A 24,981-nucleotide genomic window follows, 5' to 3' on the forward strand; every position below is an offset into this window, starting at 1 on the left:
TGGAATAAAGAACTTTCTAGATTGCTTATGCTCACTGTGTCAGGGAGCTTGGTGCTGTGGAAAAGCATCAGCAGGGAGGGAAATCCTGTAGCACTGGTGTGGATAAAGCCAGTGTCCCTCCCAGGTTCGTGCTCTGCAGTACAGAGCTGGAAAGGACTTAGGTTGGTGCATACAAACGGGCAGCAATCTTCATTCTGGGGAAAAAAAACATCTGGGTTAGCTCTAGCTTTTGTTAACATAATGCTTTTTCATTTAATTTTTGATGCCCCTAGTTTCCTGCACCTCATAACCTTTCAGAACTTGAAAGCATCCCATATAAGCACATTTGATATGCAAGATTTAAAAAGAAAAAAAAAAAAAGAAAAAAAAAGTTGGAGCAACATAGATGTAATTTTTGTGCCTGAGCACGATGTCAAAGCTATGCTACATTGTTAGCATAAAAAAAAAAATCTGGTCAATTAGATAGCAATATTTTGAAATACTGCACTTATAGGGCCACTTTGATGTGGTTATTTGGAAGAAAAATGTGTTCCCTCAGAGAAAGTGAATGCTCGACTTAAAAGGGGTTTACTGCAGTGTTTACACATTTGGTTTTAGCCTATGAGAAATAGATTGGATTTATTTTTTAACTAAGACTTTGCTGCTCTTGCAGGGCGAGGGAGAAGTAGGTCATGCAGTTCCATGGTATAACATATTCATGAACTTCATTTCCAGATTTTAGTTTAATCAAGGATGTCATCGTCCACTGTCTGATTCTGAATTTCAGTCCTAGATTGCCTTACAGAGTGTCTTGATGCTGACACAGATTAATACCAGAAAGCAGCATGCCAGGAGACATTCTTCTAGATCATACCAGCATATTAGGAATAACCATTGTGAAATAACAGCTTCTAGCACAAGGGGTCACTTAAGGTAAGTTTGTCTGGTTTTACTTTGGGAAATCAGAAGTAAAAGAAAGAGATATCACCATAGCTGGCTTAAGTGGAACTGGGAGAAGGTAAGCCAGCCAACAATGTCTTAAATTTGCTTTCTTCCTTTAAGGGAGATTAGCCTTCTGTGCATTTCCTTAACAGTAACACTATATCCTGTAACTGCAGGGTATTTTTGTTGTTGTTTTGTTTTGTTTGTATTTTTGTGTGTGTGTGCGTTAGTTGTGACCTGTTCACAGAGCACAAAATCATCAGCAGCATTTTACCTGATTTTATCAGTCTGCCATTTGCAGAACTCGTCATCTGTTGCCACTTAAGATAACACATCAGTAAAGTTGCAGGAGCCGTCTTAAGGTTACTTCAGACGTAAATAGGCACTAGATAACCGAGGTATCTAGCGCTGTCCTGAGTAACACTGCTATGGGAGATGTTCTCTCCAAAATTTTTGGTAACTTCTGTTCCCTTGCTCTCAAAGCACCTAAACCCTGCGTTATCTGGCAGGTTCAAGCTGGGGCTGTGGCACGCGCTGTATCAGGGAGGTCCGTAGCACACGGGGTCAGTATCCTTCCCAGAGACAACGTTTGTCTCTTATGTGCATTTTTAATGACACTGAAGTAACTACAGTAAGCAGAGGGTTGGTAAAATTGGAATATAACACTACTTGGTGATACGTCCTCTTCGTAGTGGTGATAGCTACAGTAACTGCAAGCCTTCCAATATTTACACCGGAAGCTGTGGGGATATAAGGACAATAACTCTTTTTTGAGAGTTTGAGGGTTCCAGTTTGTTTTGATCTTAGGCTGCTCGTGCACTGAAAAAATGCAGGTGTTTCGGACCTCTGGCTTGGGAGCTGAGTATTTTCATGATGTTAAATAGCAATGGATTATTGTTTAACTAAAAAAAGGGGGTTGGGGCAGAGAAAAAAAAAATATTGTGAAAGCTCTGTTCTAGGGTGCTAGTAGTGGAGGAGGGGGAACAGAAACACCTGCTGGGCTTTCTGCCACTGGCTGTGTGTGTACATACGTAGCCAAACATTCAGTTGTGTGGGCAGGCATCGCTGTACTTTCATCTGTGTTTGAAGACATTGATTAAGGTCTCGTCCATGCATCCCTTTATAAGTGTCCAGAGGAGGGCGGCGAAGATGGTGAAGGGCCTAGAGGGGAAGACGTATGAGGAGCAGCTGAGGTCACTGGGCCTGTTCAGCCTGGAGAAGAGGAGGCTGAGGGGGGACCTCATCGCAGTCTACAGCTTCCTCGCGAGGGGGAGTGGAGAGGCAGGTGACCTGTTCTCCGTTATCACCAGTGACAGGACCCGCGGGAATGGTGTTAAGCTGAGGCAGGGGAAGTTTAGGCTGGACATCAGGAAGAGGTTCTTCACCGAGTGGGTGGTCGCACACTGGAACAGGCTCCCCAGTGAAGTAGTCACTGCACCAAGCCTGTCTGAATTTAAGAAGCGATTGGACTGTGCACTTAGTCACATGGTGTAAACTTTTGGGTAGACCTGTGTGGTGCCAGGAGTTGGACTTGATGATCCTTATGGGTCCCTTCCAACTCGGGATATTCTGTGTTTCTGTAAAAATAAGAGAACCCAGTGCTGCAGTGAGCTGCCGTGCTGCTAACAAGTTTCGGGTTAGATGTGAACACAGGCACCTGTTGTAGGTCAGCAGAGTGCTGTCTTCACATTTTTTTACTGTCGAAGTCCACCATGTGTCCCTGCCATCGGCGTCCCCTGCAGCTTTGGTTGTCTTTGAAAAGGCACGAAACTGAAAAGGCAGAGCAAGGTAGAAAGGTGACGAGAAATCCAGTGTAATTTTCATGTAATGAGTAAATACCTGGGTTGTTTTGGTTTGGTAAAGGAGATGGCAAAGGGAGATCTGCTATGGCTTTGTAAAATTAAAATGTGGTACGGCAAAGGAGACCAGGGAGCAATTCACTAAAACAAATGGAAGGCTACTCGTTCACATGAAGTGGCAAATCAAAACCAAAGGCAGTGTTTTTACTCTAAACAAATAGTGAAACTTGCTGTCGCAGCCTTTGAACCCATTGATATGCTTTCGAAAAAAAGTCAGCATTTCTGGTGAGAGCAGTTGCACTGACAGTGGTCGGACACAACCCAAACGTGGCCCCTGCCTCAGGCAGTCCCTGAACAGCTGAAAAGCTGGGAGGGGGATGAACAACACCGCGCTGCATTGCTGTCCCCGAAGCATGCCGCGTGCCACTGTTGAGATGTATTTTCTTCTGTCTTCATATACGGGGAGCTACTCTCTGTTTTTTTAATAAAACAGATGAATGCTGGAAACGGCTGCCTTGTGTTAACCCCCCTTGTGTTAACCCCTGTGCTGTACCTGTGCAGGCCCTGGGGCAGGAGACGTCAGGGCCCAGTGCAGCAGTTGCTCGTACAGAACTGCTCCAAGCAGCAGCGCACGAGTTGCTTTGACTGGCTGTCTTGCGAGAAGGCACGAAGCTTGGGTAGGATGGCAATTCTGTTGCACGGTACTAGTGGACGACCTTATTTATCTTGCATTATCCTGCCATGCATTTTACACAGACATCACCCTACCTGCACACAAATTGGTGAGTTTGTTACTGTAGTGACCAGCTGGCTCTGGGATTATTTTTCATCTTAATGAAAACTGGAGCTCATTACTCTGAACGAATACTTCCCTCACACCTTCCCTTTTTCCCCTAAGCACACTGAAGAAATTGGCTCTGCTTGGTAGCTCATCAAGTCACTGGCATGGCTTGTGCAAACACCGTGACCCTTCTCTGAGCACGGACGGTCTGCCTCTTCCCATGGACACGATCTGAGGGCTTTGCTGCACTCTGCAAGAAGTGAGTCACTGTATTTTCTGGTGGCGGGGTGATCCACAGAGTCAGCAGATCTGAGCGTGAGATATTACAGTTCTAGTCAATGGAGGTGAAGCCTATCTTAGGCTCTCCTCGTCTCATTTCCCTACAAATAGCTGAAGGAGCGTTTTCAGTCATTAGAAGTGCTGCATTTTGTCTGTACTTGTCCATTCTGGTCAACGATGAGGTTATAAAAGTGACTGAACACGTTTTAGAAGTTGTTCTTCTAAACAGGCCTCTCCAGGCAGGAAGTTTGGCTAGTATGTGTGCGCTCCAGGTTTGGGAGTGTGACTCTGCTAGTTCCCTATCCCTCTGTACATGCAAAGCGGGAGCTTGCTGACCGCGTGGCGCAGGTCCCTCTGTCCGCTCTGTGCCAGCCAGCTGCCCCCTGGCCCTGGAGTGGTCCTGCAGCCAGGAAGGGAAGCTCTGCAGTAAATCCGAAGGCGAGAAGCCTGTCGAGGCTTCCTGCAGTTAAGTAGGTTTTAGCATTTGTGAGAACGTGTGAAAGCTTGTAATCAGGTAAGTTATGAAATTCAGATCTGGTATTTAAAGAGAAAGGAACTCGTCTTCAACATTACCACATCATGTCTTGGAAAACTAAGACCTAAGAAGATTACAGCGCTTCCTGCCTGCAGCTACGCAGCCTCTTTGTTCGGGAGCCTGAAGATTTGATGCTTTTAATGCTACTTGTTTTCAGCTTCTTTTTTTTCCCAATCCAAATAAACCATTCTTTTGCAATGCTCAGATATTTGGGGACTTCCTTCTCAAGTTCTGAATAAAAATAATCTTTTTAAAGATGCTTAGTAAATTTTCAGGATGCTAGCATCAACTGAATATTTGAACTAGATCAAACAAGGGAGGAGTAGAAATAATGCTGTGAAATGGTGGTAAGAATTAAATTGTGCTTGACAAGCTGTGGAAGATCTGCACACTGCCTTTCCCCCAGGCAGTCTGTGTATTCCTTAATATAATCAATAAAGGATGTTTGTGTTTATCAGTCTAATATTGTTTCCATTGCAAGACATCATAGGTACTTAGACTGAGTTCAGTATTTGCAAAGAAACTGAATTTTGTTCATCTATTTTACCTCCCAACCAAGACTGGGATCACTAAGTAAAAACTATTTATTCCTGTAAGACTAATCCCTACTCTAAGACCAAGTGATTTCTGCAACGCACTTGAAATAACATAAGTCATGTGTTTGTGAAGTTAGCAGCAAAGAGGTTTTTGTTTGTTGTTTTTTGTTTGTTTATTTTTAAAAAAAAGTCCAGTTTTGTGCAGTGTAATGCTTGAAAATGTGACTTTTTTCTGAATACCCTGTTTAAGTGTTCTGAGCCATCTGATTAATGAAATAAAATGGTCAAATCCGTGTCTATTTAAAATCTTAAAATCAAGTCTGCTCTCTTGTTATGGAACAAGAATTGTATTTAAATACTAAATGATGACATACGCTCTGAAAAATGGAAGCATAATCAGCTGTAATCTTCAGAAAACATGCTTTATTCTAGAGAGGCTGAGTAATTACACACATGCCCCAGTTACAGTCAGAAACTTGGGTTATGACACAAAATTTTAAATACCAAGCTGAAACGCCCCAGTTTCTAAATAGGAGCCCCAGCCTTGTCTTTCCAACAGAGCTTTTAGTCATTGTACTAAAAGAGGAGAGAGCTCTCGTGGGCTTAGTCATACCCTTCACCCTGCGCAGAAAATTGCTTCTCTTGTATTTGGTTTCTGAAATGGTGGCAGGAGGCACAGCTGCCCTGCTGAGCTTTGCTGTGCTCACAGCCTCCTGGAGGGGTGCCTGGGGCAGGAGCAGAGTTGCACCCTCGCAGGTGGGGATCGACAACCTTCTGCTTCCAGACTGGTCCATCGCTACCCAAAAAGCACAATGCCACTTCCATTGTATGAACAATTGGCTCTCGACTGTATTTTTCTGTTCTGTTTCAACCAAAGGTAGCAATTCAGGTTTGGACCCCACGTAAATAGTAGCACTGAGCAATTTAAAGCAGCTGCAGGGAGGAAATCCCAGGGGATTTAGGTGCAGTCTTGTTTAGTCAATTGGCTACACGAGGGAGTCTCCTCAGCACGAGCAACAAGCACGTCGGTAAAACCCTACTGCAAATACAGATAAAGTATGGTTTACCCTGAGAATTGGTATTTAGGAAGGGGGGAGCAGGGAATAACACCATCAAATTTCTGTGCTTCTCCCTTTGCTAGGAAGGAGCCATCTGTTATTATGGGCAAACGTGAACAAATCTACCCTCAGGTTACTGAAAGCCATCACTTAGCTGCAAGCTTCAACAAAGCTACTGCTAGAGCCAGGCGAGGCAAAGGCAGCAGCATGGAAAAAAATTGCACAACCATTAAAAAAAAAGTGGTGGTCCATTCTGGGCACTTATCCAACACAATTTGTGACAATGGATATGGATTTTTTTTTCTTGTAGACATTCAAGCTTTGTTTATACAGTAATACTATGAAAGTATGAAAATACTTGATTGCAGTAACCAACCCAATTTTTACCTTCAGGCCGTTACTCCAGAACCTAACTGTCCAAAGGACGCAAACATTGCTCCGTGCAAATTGCAGCTATGCCATTACAGGTGTTCAAATTATGGCTCAAACTTAAAATGCTTCTAGTCCTACAGCTGTTTTAGTGTAAAGAGGAGCTATCAACTTCCCCAGAAAATTTTTACCCTCGCTGGTTTAAAACCACTAAATATGGAATTATCTTTTCATATGTAGATGAAACCCTGCAGATACTCAAAAATAAGTCTTGGGAATCATTCCGCAGGGCCTTACACTGCTGCTGCATTCAGCAGAGTGTCGTTAGAAGAGGAAAATGTTCTCTTAATTAAATGCCTGTCTCTAAATTATTCTGTCAGGTTTGTAGCATCACAGGAGACTCCCCTCCCACCTAACCCACTACCATGCAATATTTAAGATTCTAATAATAAACTTTATCAGAGCACAGCCTACCTATTCAGAGCTGTGGGCTTTTTGACACGAGAACTGGGGCATCGCTCCTCTGCTCTGTACCCAGTAAATGGGTTTTATTCTCTGTCTCCGTGTCGCTGAGGAGCACTGCAGCCGCAGCGGGGAGCTGAGGGGCTCAGACCCGGAGCTCCTCACAGCCAGGAATTTGCAGGGCCGGAGGTACTGCCATGACTGGACGTGCTTCCACGGCCACACAACCTGAAATCAGTTTCAAATTGAGCCAAGGCCGTTCAGTTTTAAAACTGCTTGCTAGCTGTTGCCTTCACGGTTAACATGAGCAGCTTACAGACGACACATTGACCTACAGTAGGGAGCCAAAAGCAGCAAGGCATCTGCTTTCCATGGAAGTATCAAGACTGCTACACACAAAATGTTGACAGGAGATAAAGGTTAACTCCTTATCTGTCAAGAAACAAAGTTTAAGTAATACTGGCTAGATACTCCTGATGTGAATGTAACTGCTTTGACTCTAAGTTGCCAGAAGAGCCAGCTAACAAATATTTTAGTAAGAATTTAGTGAGAATTAATAGCAAGCTATGGCGCCCAATTTACAATTTATGATGCAAAATGAAATTCATATAAAACGATTCCTCATTTGTTGCTGATATAACTACAGTCACTTGATCAGAAAGAAGCAACTCGAGGCTGGAGCCTCTTATATGCATCTTATATCAAAAGAACAACAAAACAAAAACCATTTGGAACAGGCAAGACAGGTAAGCAAAAGCACCTCTTTTCATGTGGGAATTTGGTGTTACATAAGCAACTAAAGCATTTACCTGGTCATCTGATACGGTGGCATTAAGGCAGACCTTGGAGTGATTTGGCAGCTTGAGTGTGGAGTAGGGAAGTTGCTCAATATGAAAGGATAAATGGACCCCAAATTGCTCCATCAGAACAAGAACTGTAAAACTGAGGCCTGAACTGGAAACTAATAGCTTTGGAAGCTGATTAATGCTTTGTTGCTGCTGTTGTATTAAAAAAAAAAAAAAGAATCGTATAATTGTGTGCTTCTGATAAGACATGGTTAACAAAGTTGGTAAGGCAAGTGGTGGCAGACTGTTTTCTGCATCCAGTAAGAGAAGTAAAAGGCTTAAGCTGGAGGAGGAATGATTCGGGTAGACAGCAGAGAGATCTTTTAACCGGGGGCATACTGCTGGGGCTATGAAGTCTCCATCCTTAATGAGTTGAAGAACAGCTTGGGACAGGTGACATATGTCACATCCTATTGCCCTCAAAACATCTGAGACAAAATTAGGTATTGCTGCCTGTTCTTAAACTGGTTTTAGGGGGAGGAAAAAAAAAAAAAAAAAGACAATTCACCTAAGTCATCTCTTCACAAGCAGTAGCTGCAATGATTATGATAAGCTGAGGAAAGTTTTCCAAAACTTCCATCAGATAGGCCTCCTCTGTACCTAGGCTGGTCTTTCACAGCCCTCTCACATTATTTTAACAAAGGCTCTTTCCTGTGGTTTAAATGCTCGCTAAAACATAGCTGAAAATACCTGTTTCATGCAGGCGCATAAATTAGCAAGACGAGACTAATTTTACAAATTCGTAACAAAGCATTAAGGGCAGCTCACCCACAATGAGGGCAGTATTAGGGCTGTATGGCCACGCGCTTGGGTACACAGCTGGATTTTTACCCATTGCAAGTAAACAGCACATGGCTTGTGTTTACACAAACACAGAGCATTTTCCCTTTACACTCGGTTCCTCTCTTCTCAGAAAGCAGGGCAAATGAATTTATGATGTTAGTTTTGTTCATCATGAGTTATTGTACAGCTGAGCTCTAATAGGTTTTGCTCAAATCCTGGCAAAGACAAAATCACCAGACTTCTTCCTCGGAATCTTTATGTGACGCTCACCCACTGCAGAGTATTCCAGAACAAACTATTTTGCAGCATTTCCGTGGAGGTCAGCGTTACCTCCTTTTCACAGAGCACAAACAAAAACGCACAAAGCATCTGTAAGCCACGGGCTTGGCTCTTTTTGTAACATTACAGCTGATTTTTCAGAAGGCTTCAGCAGTCAGTCTGGAGCTTTCCACAGGCCACAGGGCTCCTGGATCACACAGCTTCACCTGTTGCCTTCGTGTGGCTGTCCAAGCAATTCCTTTCCACTTCTATATTAGTGAAGCTGTCTCCTAAAAGGAGCTGTCTTTTTTTTCCCTCCCTTCCTGCTCCATTTGGAAGCCTCCTTCAGAGCCCCCGTGCTGGTCTCACGGTTCAAAGAAAAAAAACACCTTGTTCCAACTTCCAGGCTAAAGCGATTCACTGCCCATGTACAAATGTATGCTCCCATGCCAGTCTTGTCCATAGCTCGACTGCCTGTCCCCCACGCCGCTGCTCACGCTGCTGTGCACCACCTCCATCTCCTCTTTCCACCTTTGTTTTGAGGCACAATGAGGCAAATTCTCGAAGATACGGGGCTCCTAGTTCACTTGGCATTTCTCTGTATCTGCTAAAAACCTGACTTGGTTGGCTTTGAGCCACCGAGACACAGGACACAGCGGTGCCACCGCACGCTTGCCCTTTCCCCAGCCAGCTCCCCTTGGGGGCTCAGGGTCACCCTGCGAGCCACCGGCACCCCCCGACACACACTGACTCCTGCTGCGGCCCTTCTGCAAGTGCCAGGCTTCACGCGGGATCGGTTCCTCCCCAGACAGGGCCACCTCATGGAAAAAAACCCACCTGCGATACACATACAGCTGTCGAGGAGCATGGAAGAGGAGGCAGCAGGTTTCCTTCAGTACCTGACTTCACCACACAGACATTTAATGGCTCTGTAACGGCGTGTGCACCTACAAGAGGCTTCCTGTTTTGTTTTTGTTTGTAAAAGCTCATACTGAGGACTCGATGGTCCTTGGGCTCGACGATCCTTGTGGGTCCCTTCCAACCGAGGATATTGCATATTCTTTGGGAACAACAGATGTCGGTGATACTCACATGAGCTAGCACCGGTGCTTCTAAATCCGAAGTGCAAACATGTTACTGGAGCCAAGGGCACAGATGAGGGCCTCCTCCAGACCCACCTGTTCCGTCTGCGGGTTTTAATGCCCGATGCACAGGGGATCGCAAAGCCCCTCCAAATGCACCCAGGGCACAGCCAGCTGCATCAGGCAGCTCCCACATCACCCCTTTTACTTGCAAGCCAAGCTTGACAGTACTGGGGGGCAACGGGGGGGAAGAACCTTGTAAAAGCTAAGCAGGAGAGTGCTGCTCCCACCTCGGGTGCTGCTGGGGCAATTAAGCTGTGGGGCAGTTAAGAAATTCCTTAGGCAGCGTGGGGCTGGAGGAGAAGGCATCAGCGGCAGTGCAGGGATGGCAGCTCCTCGTGGTACGTATGTGGCTTTGGTTCCCAATGCTGTGTGCCTCACACCGCACCGAGCTTTCCTGTGGGGAAGGCAGAGGTCTGAGCATGCCCGCTGAAGAGAAGAGCAAGGCAGGTTTCACTTGGTACAAAATAAAGACAGACACACATACCAAAACCACTTTTACTGAGCACATGCTGGTTTTTTGCAAACATTAATGTATTTGGCCAACTTGGAATGGCAACAGTGAAACAGAACACGCATCCCTTGCACAGAGGTCAGTTCCCCTGCCCAAACTGGAGTGCTCGTCCCAAAGCACTGACGTGACAGGAGATTTCACAGACATCTTTGAGAGCATTTTGAACTCAGGCAAAAGACCATCACATCCTAACCTATCCTGGTTTTGAAAGAAAATGCACTCTGTGGACTGAACTTCCCAGAGAGAATTGAACCTTAAGCCCAACACGAAACGTTTCAGCCTAGATTACAGTTAAAGTTTGGCAAAGTTATATGATTAGAAACAGGGAGAGAAATTTGGGAGCACCAGGGAAAGGTCTGATTCCCGTTTACCAACACCAAGAAATGGCGCCGTGGGTCAGCAGCAGAGCTGAACAGCTCAGTGCTGGAAGCTGTAATCTCCTGGTGCTAAAAGCCTGCAGAGGGTGTAAGCTCTTCAGAGCCAGCCAGCTTCCAGCCAGCCTGCTGTCTGGAGCCGAGACCGCTGGAGGTATGCCTCAACAGCAAGAAACGGGGCCTTTAGTCACAGAAAACCACAACTTCAGTGCCTTTGGATTTAAAAATTCAATTTGGATTAAAAGCCTGAGTTTGGATTTTAAGAAGTCTCTCTCCTATGGCCAGTGTGGCCTTGAAAATTTCTGCTGGTGCAAGACTTGCTACGATGATCTTGTTTTTGCCATATTCGTCTCCACGGTGGTAGGTGTCACGTCCAGTTAAATAGGGATGGCAAAATAAGTTAAGAGAGTCCCAGTGCCGGACGGATTGCAGGGTGATTCTCAGAAATCACAGGCACCATACTCGCTGTCCCTGTACTCCAAATACCATCAGAGAGGTTGAGTGACAATTCTGCAGGCTGAAGAAAAGGACGGCACGTGCTGCCGGGCGTGCTGGCTCCTTGCTGTCTTCCGAGAGCTCAGCTCTCTGAGGTATTGCTTAATTGCGTTACCGTAAGAAACCCCAAAGTTCTGCACTGATTTTTATAATCTTACTGAAATCTGTGATATTGATACCTGAAGAGAATTTAACATAGAAACTCGCAACTATTCTTGAAGCGCAGGCAGAGCGAGCAGGGGGACAGGACAGAAATGACCGGAGCGATGCTGAAGCTGTTAAATAAGTAACTTCACTACCATTCTCCACGACTGCTCTAACGCTTCTCAGGGGATGCTGCACCAGGAGAGCTTTGTGCTGCCAAAAAGAAACTGAAAAAATAAACACCTCTGAGCAACGAAAACATTTCTGCTGCAGCTGAAGCGTGTGAGCACGTACCACGGGGATGTACAAGTGATGCTCTAGGACTACAAACAACGCAGGGGCTCGGTAGTTTTTGACTCCGGACCTCCAGCGTTTCTCTCAGGTGTGTCAGTACAGTTGTCGCCCAACTACTTAAACACAGGCACAATGTTGTGACAGAGCAATTAGCAATTCCAGCGTGGAAACGCTGCATTCAGAACACAGTACTTTACATACAATTACAGTGCTCAAGTTTCTACCTCCCTTAAGGCAAACGCGTGACAACGTTTAAGTTAAGTAAAACCAGATGACAGAAATAAGTTGTGTAAGCGTTTGTCTGTTTTGTTTCCATTTCCCACCGCGGCTTAATATATTAATGTTGTTAATTCATTACAAGCAATGCAACACAAGCATACACTTTCCCCAAATCTCAGCCTAAACTACTCAAACTCGCCACTAGGCAACTGCTGCACAGTCCTGGATGCTCTTGCACACCCTGCTCTAAGATCCTGCTCTGTGCTACTCCATTTTTCCACTTCATGTATTCCCCGTTGATCATTTTGCAGAGTCTTCTAATAAACTCTCATGCCCTGAATGCAAAACGGAAATTGCACTTGCTGTATTTGTGTATGCTTTGCAGAACAGAGCCCTTTTCACAGCACTCAAAAACCTACAGGAACAACGCTGGGTCTTAGGAGAACAGCTTGGGGTGAGAAAAAAATCGAATGAATCACTAACAAAAAGAAGAAACTGCATCAGGGAGCAACTTCCATTGAGAAAAATAAATATGGATACAGAAAATGCATCTCTGTCAAGCGTGGAAACTATTTCAGAAGACACTAAATTTTAGTTAGTGGATTTTTGCAGCTATAAGCACCTTTTGTCTTACCACGATGAAATGGTGAAGCTAAGTGTGCACTTCCAGCAACCTCTCGTGAAAGACCATTACAACCCGCAGTGGCAAGAAGATATTCCTGGCCAAGGTGAAGCGAATGCTCAACAACCGTGCTGTACAACCCTGTGACTGCAACATGCTGAAAAACAAACCGGCAAGCTATCCTGCATTTTGATCTCCCATCTGACGTAAGGAAATAAGTACCGTACTGTCTTTTGGCATGCGATTAAATCGTATTTTCTTCCCAAACCTGTCCGTACAAGCCAGGCTGGGTGTTTTCCAAATTAGGCTACCCGACACAGGTTATCAAGGCATCAGGACAGGTATTGTTCATCTAAACAAATCCCACTGCTAAACAGCACCAGAACGCCCAGAGGCAGATTCTGCTCTCACGCGTACCTACAGCAGAACACAGAAACATCCCTTAGATAATACAAAGGTCGTTTCAGTCCAAAATGAGCCCCTGCAATTTTCACCTCAAGCAGAAACCAAAGGATGCACAACTGTATGACACATGCTACCATGAAATTAATTGATTTACTCAAAAACACTTTTATGCCTGCACTTTTCCTCAGACAATGACAGCACCAATGCTTCTACTGCTAATGTACCCTTGGGTGGGAAGGCTGAGGAAGGAAAAGAGCTAAAATAAATTAAGGTTCACCCTAGCACACTGGCATGTTTTACAGCGCAATATGCAAAGCATGAACAACTACAATGCAATGCGAATGTTTGTTGTAAGACAGCGTAACTCCTTTGAACTGCCTTTATTTCCAGCACTTTACATAAATATAGCTTTGTTCTTGAGCCTGGATTATCCTCAGTTTGAAGTTCGTGTTCTCACTTTGTGTTGGAGGACTGCATGTAAGCGTCCCCACAGCCTCGTATACTCCCGCAGTGCCACTGAGACGCTGTCAGATTGGAACGGACTCAAAAGCAGCCCGTAACGAGTTACAGCGCTGTGTCCTCACGTTACATTTAAACCTCTTATCCCCACATTGAGAAACAGAATGAAGATGCTTCCATACACACACACACACGCACACCCTTCTCATACAAAATCCACGAAGTCTGCAGAAAAATATCATTTGAAAATCCAAAATGAAATTTAGAGTGGTTTTTTTTTCTCTATTTTCTTTTTTTTCCCCCTTAAATACAAACTTTTATTTGGGAGCTTCTTTTGCCAAGATGAATTTGCTCAGCCCTGTTAGGAAGCATTTGCTTTTGTCCAAGCACATGAGTTACCAGCTGAGAGGATGTTATTGTTCGGAAGGGATGTGAACGGGGGAACCTGCGCACAGCACAATGTATCAGTCAGGAAGTTAGGGAAGAAAAGTGATTCTCTCATCCAGTTGAGGAAACAAAATGCAAATATCAAGAGTTCACCTTCCAGCTACTGTTATCTCTACGGGTGTCTGCAAAAAACATGTTAGTCACCTGTATTGCACATGAATATCACCATGAAGCTACAGGACCGTATTAAAATATCCTACTTTACAAAAGGGTTACAGATTTCTTTAGAAAAGTTACTATTTCTGAAACAAACATCTCCAAAACACTTAAGCATCCGAACACCTTCCCTGCTCCTACAACCAAATACCCGAGAGCTCCAAGGGACAGAGGGGAACTGCAACTAGGAACGGGAAAGAGACAAAGCCACCCACACACACAGAGCTCACATGGTCTACGAGCTCAGCAAGCGCCAACACCAAGGCTTCCTCCCTCGGCGGGACATCCTCCTGTGGTGCGGGCGAGACTCTGGCAGTCAGGCCGTGCATAAACGCCATGAATTTCACAGAAGCCTCCTTTAAGTGTTTTAAGAGCAACACAGCGGAACACAACGTGTTTTCATGCTCTGGAAAGGGTGATCCTCTTACGTTAATAACTTTTGAGTCCTCCGATTCCTTACTGAGAGTTGTTGTCCGGGGGATTTTTAAAACTTAACACACCATTCTTGTTTTCTTTTTACACAACCCCCACTCCTGGCATGGGGTTGCAGTTTCACGTCTAGTGGGCCTCAGAGTCTGGCGCTGTCCCCCAACGGCATCTCTTACCGAACACCTCAAAAACGTGTCCCTTCCATCGTCACCTTGGCGGCCGCGCTCCCTGACCCCTCGGCACCCAGCGGGAGCTCAAACCTCCCTCCCTCCCTCCCTGTGCCCACGCCAAGGCCAATGCCAACACGTTCACCAATGCCAATGCCAACGTGTCCACCAACGCCAATGTCAACGCCAACGTGTCCGCCAATGCCAACATGTCCGTCGACGCCAAGGCAGAGGCCCATGAGGCCGTCACTGCCCTGTCTCAGCCCGGGCCCCGTGCCGCAGGGCATCCTGGCGTTGGTCCCGGGGCCGCTACCGCCCGTCGTCGGCGCTGAGCGGGTAGGCCAGCAGGCTCATGGCCTCGCCGCACGCCGCCTCCACCTGCCGCACCTGCTGGCGGCTGAGGCGCTCCCGCCACGCGTGGACGGCCTCGCGGGCGTCGCGGGCGGAGATGAGGAAGGGCCGCTCGGAGGAGTACGCCTCGCCGCGGGTCATGTTGACCACGAAGGCCTCCATGGCGGGCGGCACGGGCAGTCCGGCGAAGCGCAGCAGGCGTCGCAGCTGGGCGCGGGGCTCCCGCACCAGGTCCTCGTAGCGCAGCTGAGTGTAGCGGCGACGCAGCCCGGACGGGGCGCGGCGTGCCAGCAGCAGGTCGCGCAGCCAGGCCTGGCAGATGACCTCCAGCGCTCCGCCGAGGAAGAACTCGGCGCGGTGCTGCGGCGGCGGTGCCCGACCCGCGCCCAGCAGCCCGGGGGCCAGCGGGCCGGGGGGTCCCCTCGGTCGAGGCAGCCCTCGGGGCTCGGCGCGGTGCCGGCTGCGCAGCACCTGGATGCTCTCCCGCAGCAGCGCCTGCTTGGCCTTCAGGCGGGAGTTGTGGACGGCGCGGGGGTCTCGGAAGAGCTGCACCACGCGCAGGTTGAGGCCGGGCTCCCTGAGCAGCGGCAGCAGGGCGCCCAGCTCCAGCAGCCGCACGTCCTTGATGACCACCACCGGGTACTTGCGGCACTCGGCCTCCAGCTCCCGCAGCGCCCGCGGCGGGCAGCGCTGCTCGCAGGCGGCGCCGTCGATCAGGCCGACCTCCCCGCGGGGCCGCGGGGCGGCGGGGCAGAGGGGCGCCGAGCAGATCACCTTGTTGGTCCGCCAGCCGAAGATGCCGGCCGTGGTCAGGTTGGGGGAGCCGGGGGCCAGCGGGTCGCGGGGGCCGGCCGGGGCGGCGTAGAGGCGCAGCACGGAGAAGTCGCAGCGGAAGAGGGAGCGCAGCATGTCGCGCAGGGCGCCCTGCAGGCTGAGCGCGTCGCCGGGGTACAGCGCCTGCCACAGGTGCCACATGGGCTCGTAGAGGTAGAAGACGTCGGGGTGCTGGTTGAACAGCTCCCCCACGAAGGACGAGCCCGTGCGCCAGGTGGCGTGCAGGTAGATGTGCCGCTTGCCCGCCGCCGCCCCGGTGCCGTTCCCCGCCGCCCCTCCGTCCCCCTCCTCCTCCTCCTCCTCGTCCTCCTCGTCGCCCGTCGGCGCCGGGCGCTGCTCCCAGCCCCACTCGCTCAGCGCCTCCTCCAGGCTGGGGCAGCGCCGCAGCAGCGGCTCCTCGTCCGCCCGCGCCCGCCTGGCCCCGTAGTCCCGCGCGTAGGGCACCAGCAGCAGCAGCAGCAGCGTGTACAGCCCAAGCGCCACGGCCAGGCGCCGCGGCTCCCCCCGCCAGCACCAGCACCACCGCCGCCGCCGGCCCTTCATGGCGGGGGGCGGCCCCGGCCCGGCCCGGCCCGGCCCGGCCCGGCCCGGCTCGGCTCGGCTCGGCTCGGCGGAGCTCGGCGGGGAAGGCGGCGAAGTTAGCGGCGGGGGTGTGGGCTCCGGGCGGCCCTCCCCGCCGGGAGCACGCCCACGGGCACCGCCGCCTCCTCCTCTTCTCCTCCTCCTCCTCTCCTCCTCCTCCTCCTCGCGGAAGCGGCCGCACCTGCCCCACCGCAGGGCCGGGGGCTCGGCCGGGCTCCGGAGGAGCGGTGCCGGGTCCCGACGTCTCCGGGCTCTGCGGGGAACGAAGGCGGTGAGGCGATGAAAGCTGTGAGGCGAGGCGCGGGTGTGTTTTCAGGCGCGTTAGAGGCTGCGGTGGGTTTGAGGCGTGCTGCAGGAGGGGAGCCGAGGGGGCTGTCCCGCGAGGGTTTGGGTTTTGGGGCCGGAGGTGGGCATCCCGCTCCTCAGGTGGTTCTTGCAGCCCTCACGCCCAGGAGGAACGGCTACGCGCCTGATTCCCTTCTGGCAGCCACCCTCCTTGCTTATAAAGGGAGCGTTAACATTACCGACCCAGACTTAGGCATCCACTTTTTTTAGGCTTCCCAGAATAGTTTAAATAATATCTTCATTTGAGCTGGACAGCCAACGGGAGGTCGGCCTCAGGTGCTTAAATACAAGCACACAGCCTCAATACCCAGCACAGCCCCTGCCTGCCCTGGGGAGATGCGCACGGGACGAACGAGGTGGGTCACGATCCCCTGTGCACCTGACAGAGAGGTGATGTCCCCGTCCTGCTGGCTGTGCAGCAGGGGCTGCTGACCATCCTAACCTCGAGGCAGTGTAGAAATCAATAACTAAGCACAACACTCAGAGAGAAATCCAGCCAGGATGACACGGTTCCCACCCGCAGCGTGTGATGTTTTCACCTCCAGAGCAGTCCGTGCGGTGTGTACTCACCTGTGGTGAGGCACGTGCCATAACCTTCATCAACGATACCACACGTAACAGCGCACAGAAATGACCCCCTAGTTATATAGGTTCTAAAAATGCTCCTTCTGTAGTGTAAGTATATAGCTACAGAGTCTGGAGCTGCTGTGCGTTTTTCTGCCTGAATGAGTAGACATTAAGCAATAACCTTATTTCAGATTTATTTGGTAACATAAGAGAAACGCAGAGCGACGGGAGAGAAAAGGAGCGTTCCTATTCTGTCCAGGTGGTGAGCCAGCAGCCTGCCTGCTAACACTTTCTTTGACCTCTGTTAAGTACGTGTTAAAGACTTGGCTTCCTGCAGTTTATGGCGTGCTGAGTGAGGAGATGAAGCCAAACAAGACTCCTGGACTCCTGAGCAGAAGAATGTAAAAATGATGGCATCTGAAAGGATCTCCTGTCCCAACATACATTTCCCTGTTTACAGTCATTGTGGCTTTGGGCATTTTAAACAGTCAGATAAATCAGCCTGAGCTTCGGCTCCAACTTTGTTAAGGCCAGGATTTCATCTAGACCCTCACGCAACTAAAGGGGGAGGACAGAACAAAAACACACTTGCCAAAAATGGGTCATGGGCTTGCCAAAATAACTTGACCTATACAAAGTAGATGCTTATCTAGTATTTCGAGGAGGTATCTCCAGCATGGTTTACATCATGCATGATGATAATTTTGGAGGATTTACCAACTTATGCTTACCAGGACGGGATCCTGAGAAGTACAGATGAGTGTGGTTATATGAGAGCTAACGGGGTTTTCCCTTTATATGACATTTCACAGGGTAAGACAAATCAGAAACCAAAGGAATAAAAATACGCATGCGTTACACTGTTTGTTTTTGCAGACAATGGGGCTACAAACTTCTATGGCTACTGTTCTGGAAAAGGCAGAAGACGCAAATCACTTTACCACAGGCTATGTTTTTACAAATATAAAGACATAGGAAGTTCTTGAAAGATTATCAAACCAAAAAAGAATCGCAGTAAATGTTTCATTTTGCGCCTTCGCAGCAAGGCTCCTGTGCTGAAGCAGGATTAGCCTGTAAATAGTTGCTTTGGTTCTTTTGGGGTTGTTTTTTTATGTTTATTTGGTTTTGGTTTTTGTTTTTGGAGTGGGGAGAGAGCAGAAATCCCAACAAAGCTTGTATTCATGCTGCCTCTGATCGGGCGCTTTCACAAACCTGAAATCGCCTCTTTCCAGCCTTGGGATGGGTCATGAGAAGTATCAGATCTGAACACTCAGGAGCTGATTGCAGGTCCTAAAATAACTGGGAGATCAGCCATGGCTTGTCTTGGTTTCCAGTTCGATATGACTCTGTCCTGTCTTTGACACTAACAGTAGCGATAAGGGGGGCGATTTCCCCCATTTAGGCTTTTCTGTGAATCATAAAGTCACTGTTTCAATAGACAGGTGATCTTCATTTCCTTCCAAGAAGAGCATGATAATTCAGTGCGGGAGAGAGGCAGGCAGATAGATTCTTTGTTCATATGCGAAGCAGCCTGGCTGTTTGGCATCTAGCTTCTGCCATTTCTTGGTGATAATTCTGTGCTTTATACTATTTTATAAAGAAAAAAAAAGTATGTACATTTAGCATGTTCGGCATAATTTAGTGTAGCAGTGTTTCCATTCTAGTTTCCAAGTTTGTCACTGAAAGCACTGGCTGCTTTCAATCTAACACAGCGCTGGCTTCCTGTGTGTTATCTCTTTTAGCTTAATTTTTGCTCTTCCGTCTCCCACAGCTCTGTGACTGACAAGAAAGCCAGTAGATGTTGGAATGCCGTGCTTCAGCCCCGGAATAATTTCTGTCAGAGGTTTTAAAATAGAAATAGTTGCCTCTCTCTCTGTTCATCTTTCAGATCATGCGTGCTCTTGTCATTTTCAAAGAGCACTTTGATTAAAAATAACTTGATTAGCTGATAAAATTAAATACACTTTGCAAGAAGAGCATTAGCCTCAAACATCCTGGCTGTTAATGAGCACTGCGCTTGCACGTATTGTCACTTACAGACTTCAGCCAAAAGGAAGTCCGTGGTTAATGACAGCTTCAGAAGGTTAAAGAAGCTGACAAGCTGGGACAGCAGTTTTCTCTATTTCTTTTGGCCTTTGTTGAAGGCTCTTTGTCGTCAGGTGTTTCAACGTGTGCGGTACCACATGCCTCGCCTATGAGACCGGTCCTCATAGCTCGTGGTTAAGAAGGAGCATTTCTGAGAGTAGCGGGATGGCTGGTGGCAAAAGGAGCCTGACAGGTTGCCCCTGCCTGCGCAGGAGGGCTCGCAGCAGTGGAATTTCCCCCAAAGAGGAACAGAGAGGAAGAGCCTCTAGAAGGCCAGCAATATCGCAGGAGTTTTGAGGGCCTCGGTGGAGATCTAGAGGAGATGATGGAAATGGAGGTCAGACAAAAGGAGCAGCAGAAAGGCGAGGAGACTTTAGCCAAGGGGCTGGTGAGCAGCCTGCGTAAAAGCGAGAAGCTACGAGACCCCAGAGGCAGCTGCAGAGGTTGGTGCTCCAAGTCAGGGGACCAGCAGCCTGTGTGGAGAAGGGTGGCAGGGGTGCCCTACTCCCTTCCCTCTCCCAGATTTCTCCAGTTAGTACCAGCTGAGAACTGGCAAAGTCATAAATGCTGCTCAGTGCCACCCAGCAAGATGCCAGGCACAGCGCGTGAGCTGGGGAAGTGCCTGGAGCCTGCAGCCTGCAGCCTGCTTTTGGGCTAAGGGATCCTTAATAGCATGGTTCAGCAGAAACAAACCAGCCTTCGGCCTGACAGGCACCCAGCAAGGCTGAAAGAACCATAGTCATTCCATTTCCACTTCCAGATTTTAAAGATTAACCTATTATTAATACGGTACACTGTAAGTGTCAGAGTGGGGATTTCCTGTGGACTTAGCTTGCCTTTCTGGTTTTCCATGGCACAGCTTTACCAAGCATGGGAGATACGGGTTTTGAAATGTCAAAATAAAAAAAGCTTTTTTTAAAAAAAAAATCATATCATGGTCCATTTCATGTAATCGGTGATTTTCTGAGCTCTCTAAGAAAGGAATATAATGTTCTCGTTGAAAGTAATAGAAGGTGCTACTCTGGAAATTCAGATAAATCAGTTAAGTAGCGATGAAAGGAGAAAACATATATTCCACACTAAAACTCAGTGTTAATGTAACCTGAGTATTTCCAAGCTATGCCAAGGGTGACTCTATTTTGAAGTATTTAAGGCTTCTCACTGCAGAGTATACTCTATTATCCCCTTAACAGCGACGGAGTAAGCAATGGGCTTGTGATGCACGAATAGCCAGCACCTCCTGAAAGCCTCCCCGAGCCTGACAATTCACAGTAGCTCCTGAAGGAGGATTATTCCAACGGGAATGTGTTCAGTCTCCCAGTTTCAAGTTCAAGAAGTGCCTCAGCACTAAGACGGGTGTGATATAACAATTTTTAATGGCAGAAACCACGAATCTTTTTTCTGTTTTCTCTCACTGCCGCAGACATGCTGTTGCATGATTAAAGATGCTGATTAAGAATAACAGCAAGCTTTCGCAACTCAACAAGTTAAGCCATTGTGTCTGTATAATTAGGGAACTAAATCTTTTGCAGTTCAGTCAAGCAAAGAAATTAACTAGAAAATTTGAAACCTATTTTTAACAGGGGATTTTTTTTTTCAAAAATCCCTCTGACAGCCATTGCCACAAACTACGTGCAGGTCTCCTGTGCCTTCATAACTCAACACTTTCATGCACAGAATATAATCTTTGGGCTGAGAAGTTGTCAGCCTTTTTAGTCATTTTAGTCTTACATGCAAATTCGTACTTGTATGCGTAAATGAAAATGCTGAGGGCTTGATCACCACACCTGCTGTATATATTTGTCCCTACGGCTTTCTAAAGATTATTTTGTAAATTTGTAATTTCTGATGTGAATAATTTCCAGGAGACATTACTATCCATTATGGGAGAAAGACAAATGCTGTAATGTATAATTCACTTGAAATCTATTCCTGTATATTCTTGTGCCAGAGGATCTAACTTTTATGAGGAAAATGTTAACAGGCAAAAGGTGGTGATTCTGGGAAACTCCTTGGTTGCTGTGACCTGTGGAGACGAGTCTAGTTTCCTGGCTGTCGTTACTGGCTGTTCCTGAGGAAGTCTCTCCTGGTTTTGTTGTGTTGATTGGGGTTTCCCAATTTGAAGGGCAGTCAGCAGTCTGTATTTTTTTTTCCAGCTGCCTAATGAATGCAACATTTAAAACTCGCTGTTATTCCTTTGGGTCTTCACTGCAAGCTGTACAAAATTTGGGCATCATAGCATAACTATGCTATGCTAGACCTCACACACAACCAGATGCGTGCAGACTCACATATGTCTGAGAATCGCTGCAACAAACAATTGCATTAACGTGCACATCAGCTGTCACGAATATTTTGCTCCTGCATCACGCTCAGTCTCACACATTTGTAGTTCTCAGAGGTAAGAGGTATTTGTTTTGTGAAACTGCAGAATGAGGACAGGATACAGCTGTCTCACAGCCTCAGGACAGGCATCTATCTGGTAACTGCACACTGCGTTGTCAGGACTGAGCTCAGGTGGGAGTAAGGAGTAAAGGATGCCTTAGGTATCAGCACTCTGGCAGAAAAAAAAAAAAGTAATGGGGACAAGTGGGTGAACATAAGAAAACCACACGGTAAAAGGTCATTACAGGATATGGTAGCTGCTTTACAAATGAGAGATAACTAATGTTCTAACTGAACAACAACAAAAATTACATGCAGTTGCAGAGCTTCTGTGGAAATTAACTTGAACCATTCAGCTCAGGCAGAAAGTGTATAAATTCAGCCTGAAAGCTTCAAGCTGGTCTCAGCATAGTTTCTGCAATGTTCCTTTTGTTCTTTGCCCAGGAGAAATTCCTGCCCGTTCTGCCTATCGCTTTTGGTGATATATACTATTCTCTGCCCAGGCAGGCTTCCTGCATCATGTATTAGCTGCTGGGCTTGGGTGTATGGAGAGGAGCACGTAGGTATTACTGGCAGTAGGACTGAATGGGTCAAATAGGCTGCTCCACCTTGCTGTCCATGACATTCATCAGCTGAGCAGATATTAAAGTTCCCCATACCTCTGCTTTGCATGCAAGAATTTTTCTCCTAGTCTTTGCTGCATTTTTGTTAGTTTTGTTTTTATCCTGCCTTCAGTGTCTTCAGTCGTCTTGCCTACAGGGGTTTTCTTGATCCTCCTGCTGGACAGCCCAGCCACCCAGCCTCCAAGGAGGAGCACTGTCCCACCCGCTACCAAGGCAGGGAGCTACCGTGGGCTTCTCACATTTGTTTTGATACTGGGGTGAAGTGGAAGGAAGCCCCTGTTTTACATCTTGTTTTGACAAATTGCCATATTTTGTGGTTTTAATGTTCTTTTTCTTTTTTGGTGTGTGTGCGATTTCCCCTTCAACCTGCTGTTAAGACACACCTCCTGAAAATACTGTAAGACTACTGGTAAAACAGAAAGTTTTACAAAATTTTCAAATATTTTAAGTCTTTGAAATTGTTGCCACAGCTACCTCCGTCTGAGTTGTGACCTGTTTTTCAAGCAGGATGCCTTTGATCCTGACCTTCCCCGCAGATGGCCCAGGCCTAGGCCGAAGTGGGGTCCTGGGCCCTGGGCAGGGTATGGGGAGCCCTGAGGGGCTGGGCAGGGACAGTGAGATATGTGGGTGCCCTCAGGGGCCTGGCATCTGGTAACTGATGTTTTTCTGTGCTCTTGGCTTTCATTTCTGTCAAAAGTCACTGTGAGGGATGTGCAGGATAGCCACCTATATCAGGGCTGACTCACTGCTACGAGGCCCAGGCTCTCCCGCCTGTACTCGCTAAAAGAATAGAAACACATTAGCGGGTTTTGTCTTGTAAGGGTTAATGTACAATAGGTGTATATATTCTCCTCATCGCCCCAAAGTAAGCATCACAAGATGTATCTCCGCTTGGTCTCCTTGATAGACCAACAGCTGCTATACAGGAGGGAGGTGTCCTCTTGAGTAGTGGGACTGACTCAAGTAACTGCTCTGCCACAAAAGGTTGTGCCTGCCTCTAAACCAAGCAACTCTAGATAGCCAAACAGTCTCTTTACATTTCAGTTATTTTGGGGTTTTATCTACTTAGTCACGGTGAAAAGGCTTCTGAATAAATTTTACTCAAACTCACAGTCGGTGACTTGAAATAAAGGAGTTTCTTAGCTATGATATCACCTCACCTCTTGAGCAACCCAGCCACAGAAGACTTTTGCTTGATGAGCACTGAGGACCTCATTTGAGGCTCTGGTTGGAGCCATCTTCTGAGGGGCACCTCCTGAATACACAGAGCAGGGCAGGAGAACATGGGTGCCTTCCACCTGTCCAGGTCCCTGGCATCTTACTGACGGTCATCGAGGGTATCAGTCTGTCCAGTCATGCCCAGTGCATTGGGAAACTTTAACCTCTGTTCCCTTATTCTTGATCTATTTTGTTTGTTGCTCTTCTTATGACTCTTTTTTCTCTAATTCACAGCTTCAACTCTCTCCATCCACAAGTACCTTGGTTTTGATGTATCTCACCTTATGGAACTGACAAAAAGGCTTTGTATAATGATAATATAAATGTATAATGATAATCTAAATCAACACTTTTCCGTACTTTGGTTTTACTGACTTCAGGGGTCCAGATGATGCCTAGGGATTGCTCAGGGATTGCTCAGTGCCATCCCTCTTCCCATGGGGAAGTCTGGCAGTTACCCTGCAAGGAAGTCAAATGCTTAAAATGTCAGTTTGCTTAAATATTTTGCCTGGGATCTAAGATGTCTTGTGTCTGTTTACTTGGTTAACTTATCATTATCCTGTGGGAGACCTGAAAAAATGGTGTATCTCTTTAAACAGCTCCTGTAAAAACAATTAAAGTAATTAAAATTATCTGTGTTTGTGTTGCGAGACCTGTTTTCCTTCCCTACATGACCCAAATTAAAGTTCCCTGTGATCTGAGTACCACCCTTGGATTTTGCAGCACTCAGTTTTACTGCCTTGACCACAATCCCTTCTGCTCCATGACATGCTCAAGCAGAAAGCATTTAACATCTTCCCTGATTTAATTAGCGATGCCTCCAACTGACTCATGATGAAAGTAATACTATCATCAACACCAAACTATGTCGCTTTGCTAAATGCTCTGTCTCAATTTGTGCTGCCAGAAGACAGTCAAGAAAATCAAAGCAATTTGATAGTAAATTATAGTGATACGTCTCAAATGTTCAAGTGATGGACGTTAGTCATCAGTACCTTCATCATTGATCAGTATGTGAGTAGTCAGCCTCTCAGCTTTAAAAATACACAGGTTTTCACTGCAATCCAAAACATCTTATACGGTACTTGCAGGAAGTGAGAGGTGTGAAAGGATTTTAAAATTTAAAACAAATCGATCCCTTTCAATTTGGAAAGAAAATAGACCAAATGAAACAGCACATGGCTAATATTTAAATCCCAATTAATTTGGCAATTAAACTGGACTACTGTATTTCTATTGTCATTTTAAGATGCATAATTTTGCAGTTAAAGAATAAAAAATAACTGATTTTCTCAGTCTCTTTTTGAGTAACATGGGTTTTACAACAGATTACAGAAAATAACTTACAACAAAACTAGTGTGGGGATTTCCTGTCTTCACCTTTGCAGTTCTGCTGCTTATGTTAGCTGGCTGCTCCTCAGTACCACTCTGTGTCAGCCTGTGTTAGTCCAGAAGCAGCGTCCTCAGAAAGTGACTCTTGCTTCCACTTCGGATGCTG

At 47.1% G+C, this 24,981-nt stretch overlaps 1 protein-coding gene and 1 long non-coding RNA gene across 3 annotated transcripts; one reads left to right on the forward strand and one right to left on the reverse strand.

Moving 5' to 3' along the window:
• Positions 1 to 5,253: 5,253 nt before the first annotated feature.
• Positions 5,254 to 16,338, reverse strand: CHST7 (carbohydrate sulfotransferase 7). The gene has a single exon (XM_083805446.1). It carries the CDS (start codon positions 16,219 to 16,221, stop codon positions 14,803 to 14,805), a length of 1,419 nt encoding a protein of 472 aa, XP_083661572.1. The 5' UTR covers positions 16,222 to 16,338; the 3' UTR covers positions 5,254 to 14,802.
• Positions 16,339 to 16,425: 87 nt separating this feature from the next.
• Positions 16,426 to 24,130, forward strand: LOC310884146. Of its 2 annotated transcripts, none has more exons than XR_014574059.1 (2): positions 16,426 to 16,531; positions 17,364 to 24,130. It is a non-coding gene; the product is annotated as an uncharacterized lncRNA (long non-coding RNA). The 2 variants fall into 2 exon arrangements; XR_014574060.1 differs by having other exon boundaries at positions 16,431 to 16,564.
• The last annotated feature ends 851 nt before the right edge of the window (positions 24,131 to 24,981 follow it).

Source organism: Anser anser, assembly GCF_964211835.1.
Source record: "Anser anser genome assembly, chromosome: 1".
Lineage (NCBI taxonomy): Eukaryota > Metazoa > Chordata > Aves > Anseriformes > Anatidae > Anser > Anser anser.

What these genes read in the sequence shown, in the direction of transcription:
- CHST7 (XM_083805446.1), bottom strand. Translation starts at nt 16,221, where the DNA reads ATGAAGGGCCGGCGGCGGCGGTGGTGCTGGTGCTGGCGGGGGGAGCCG.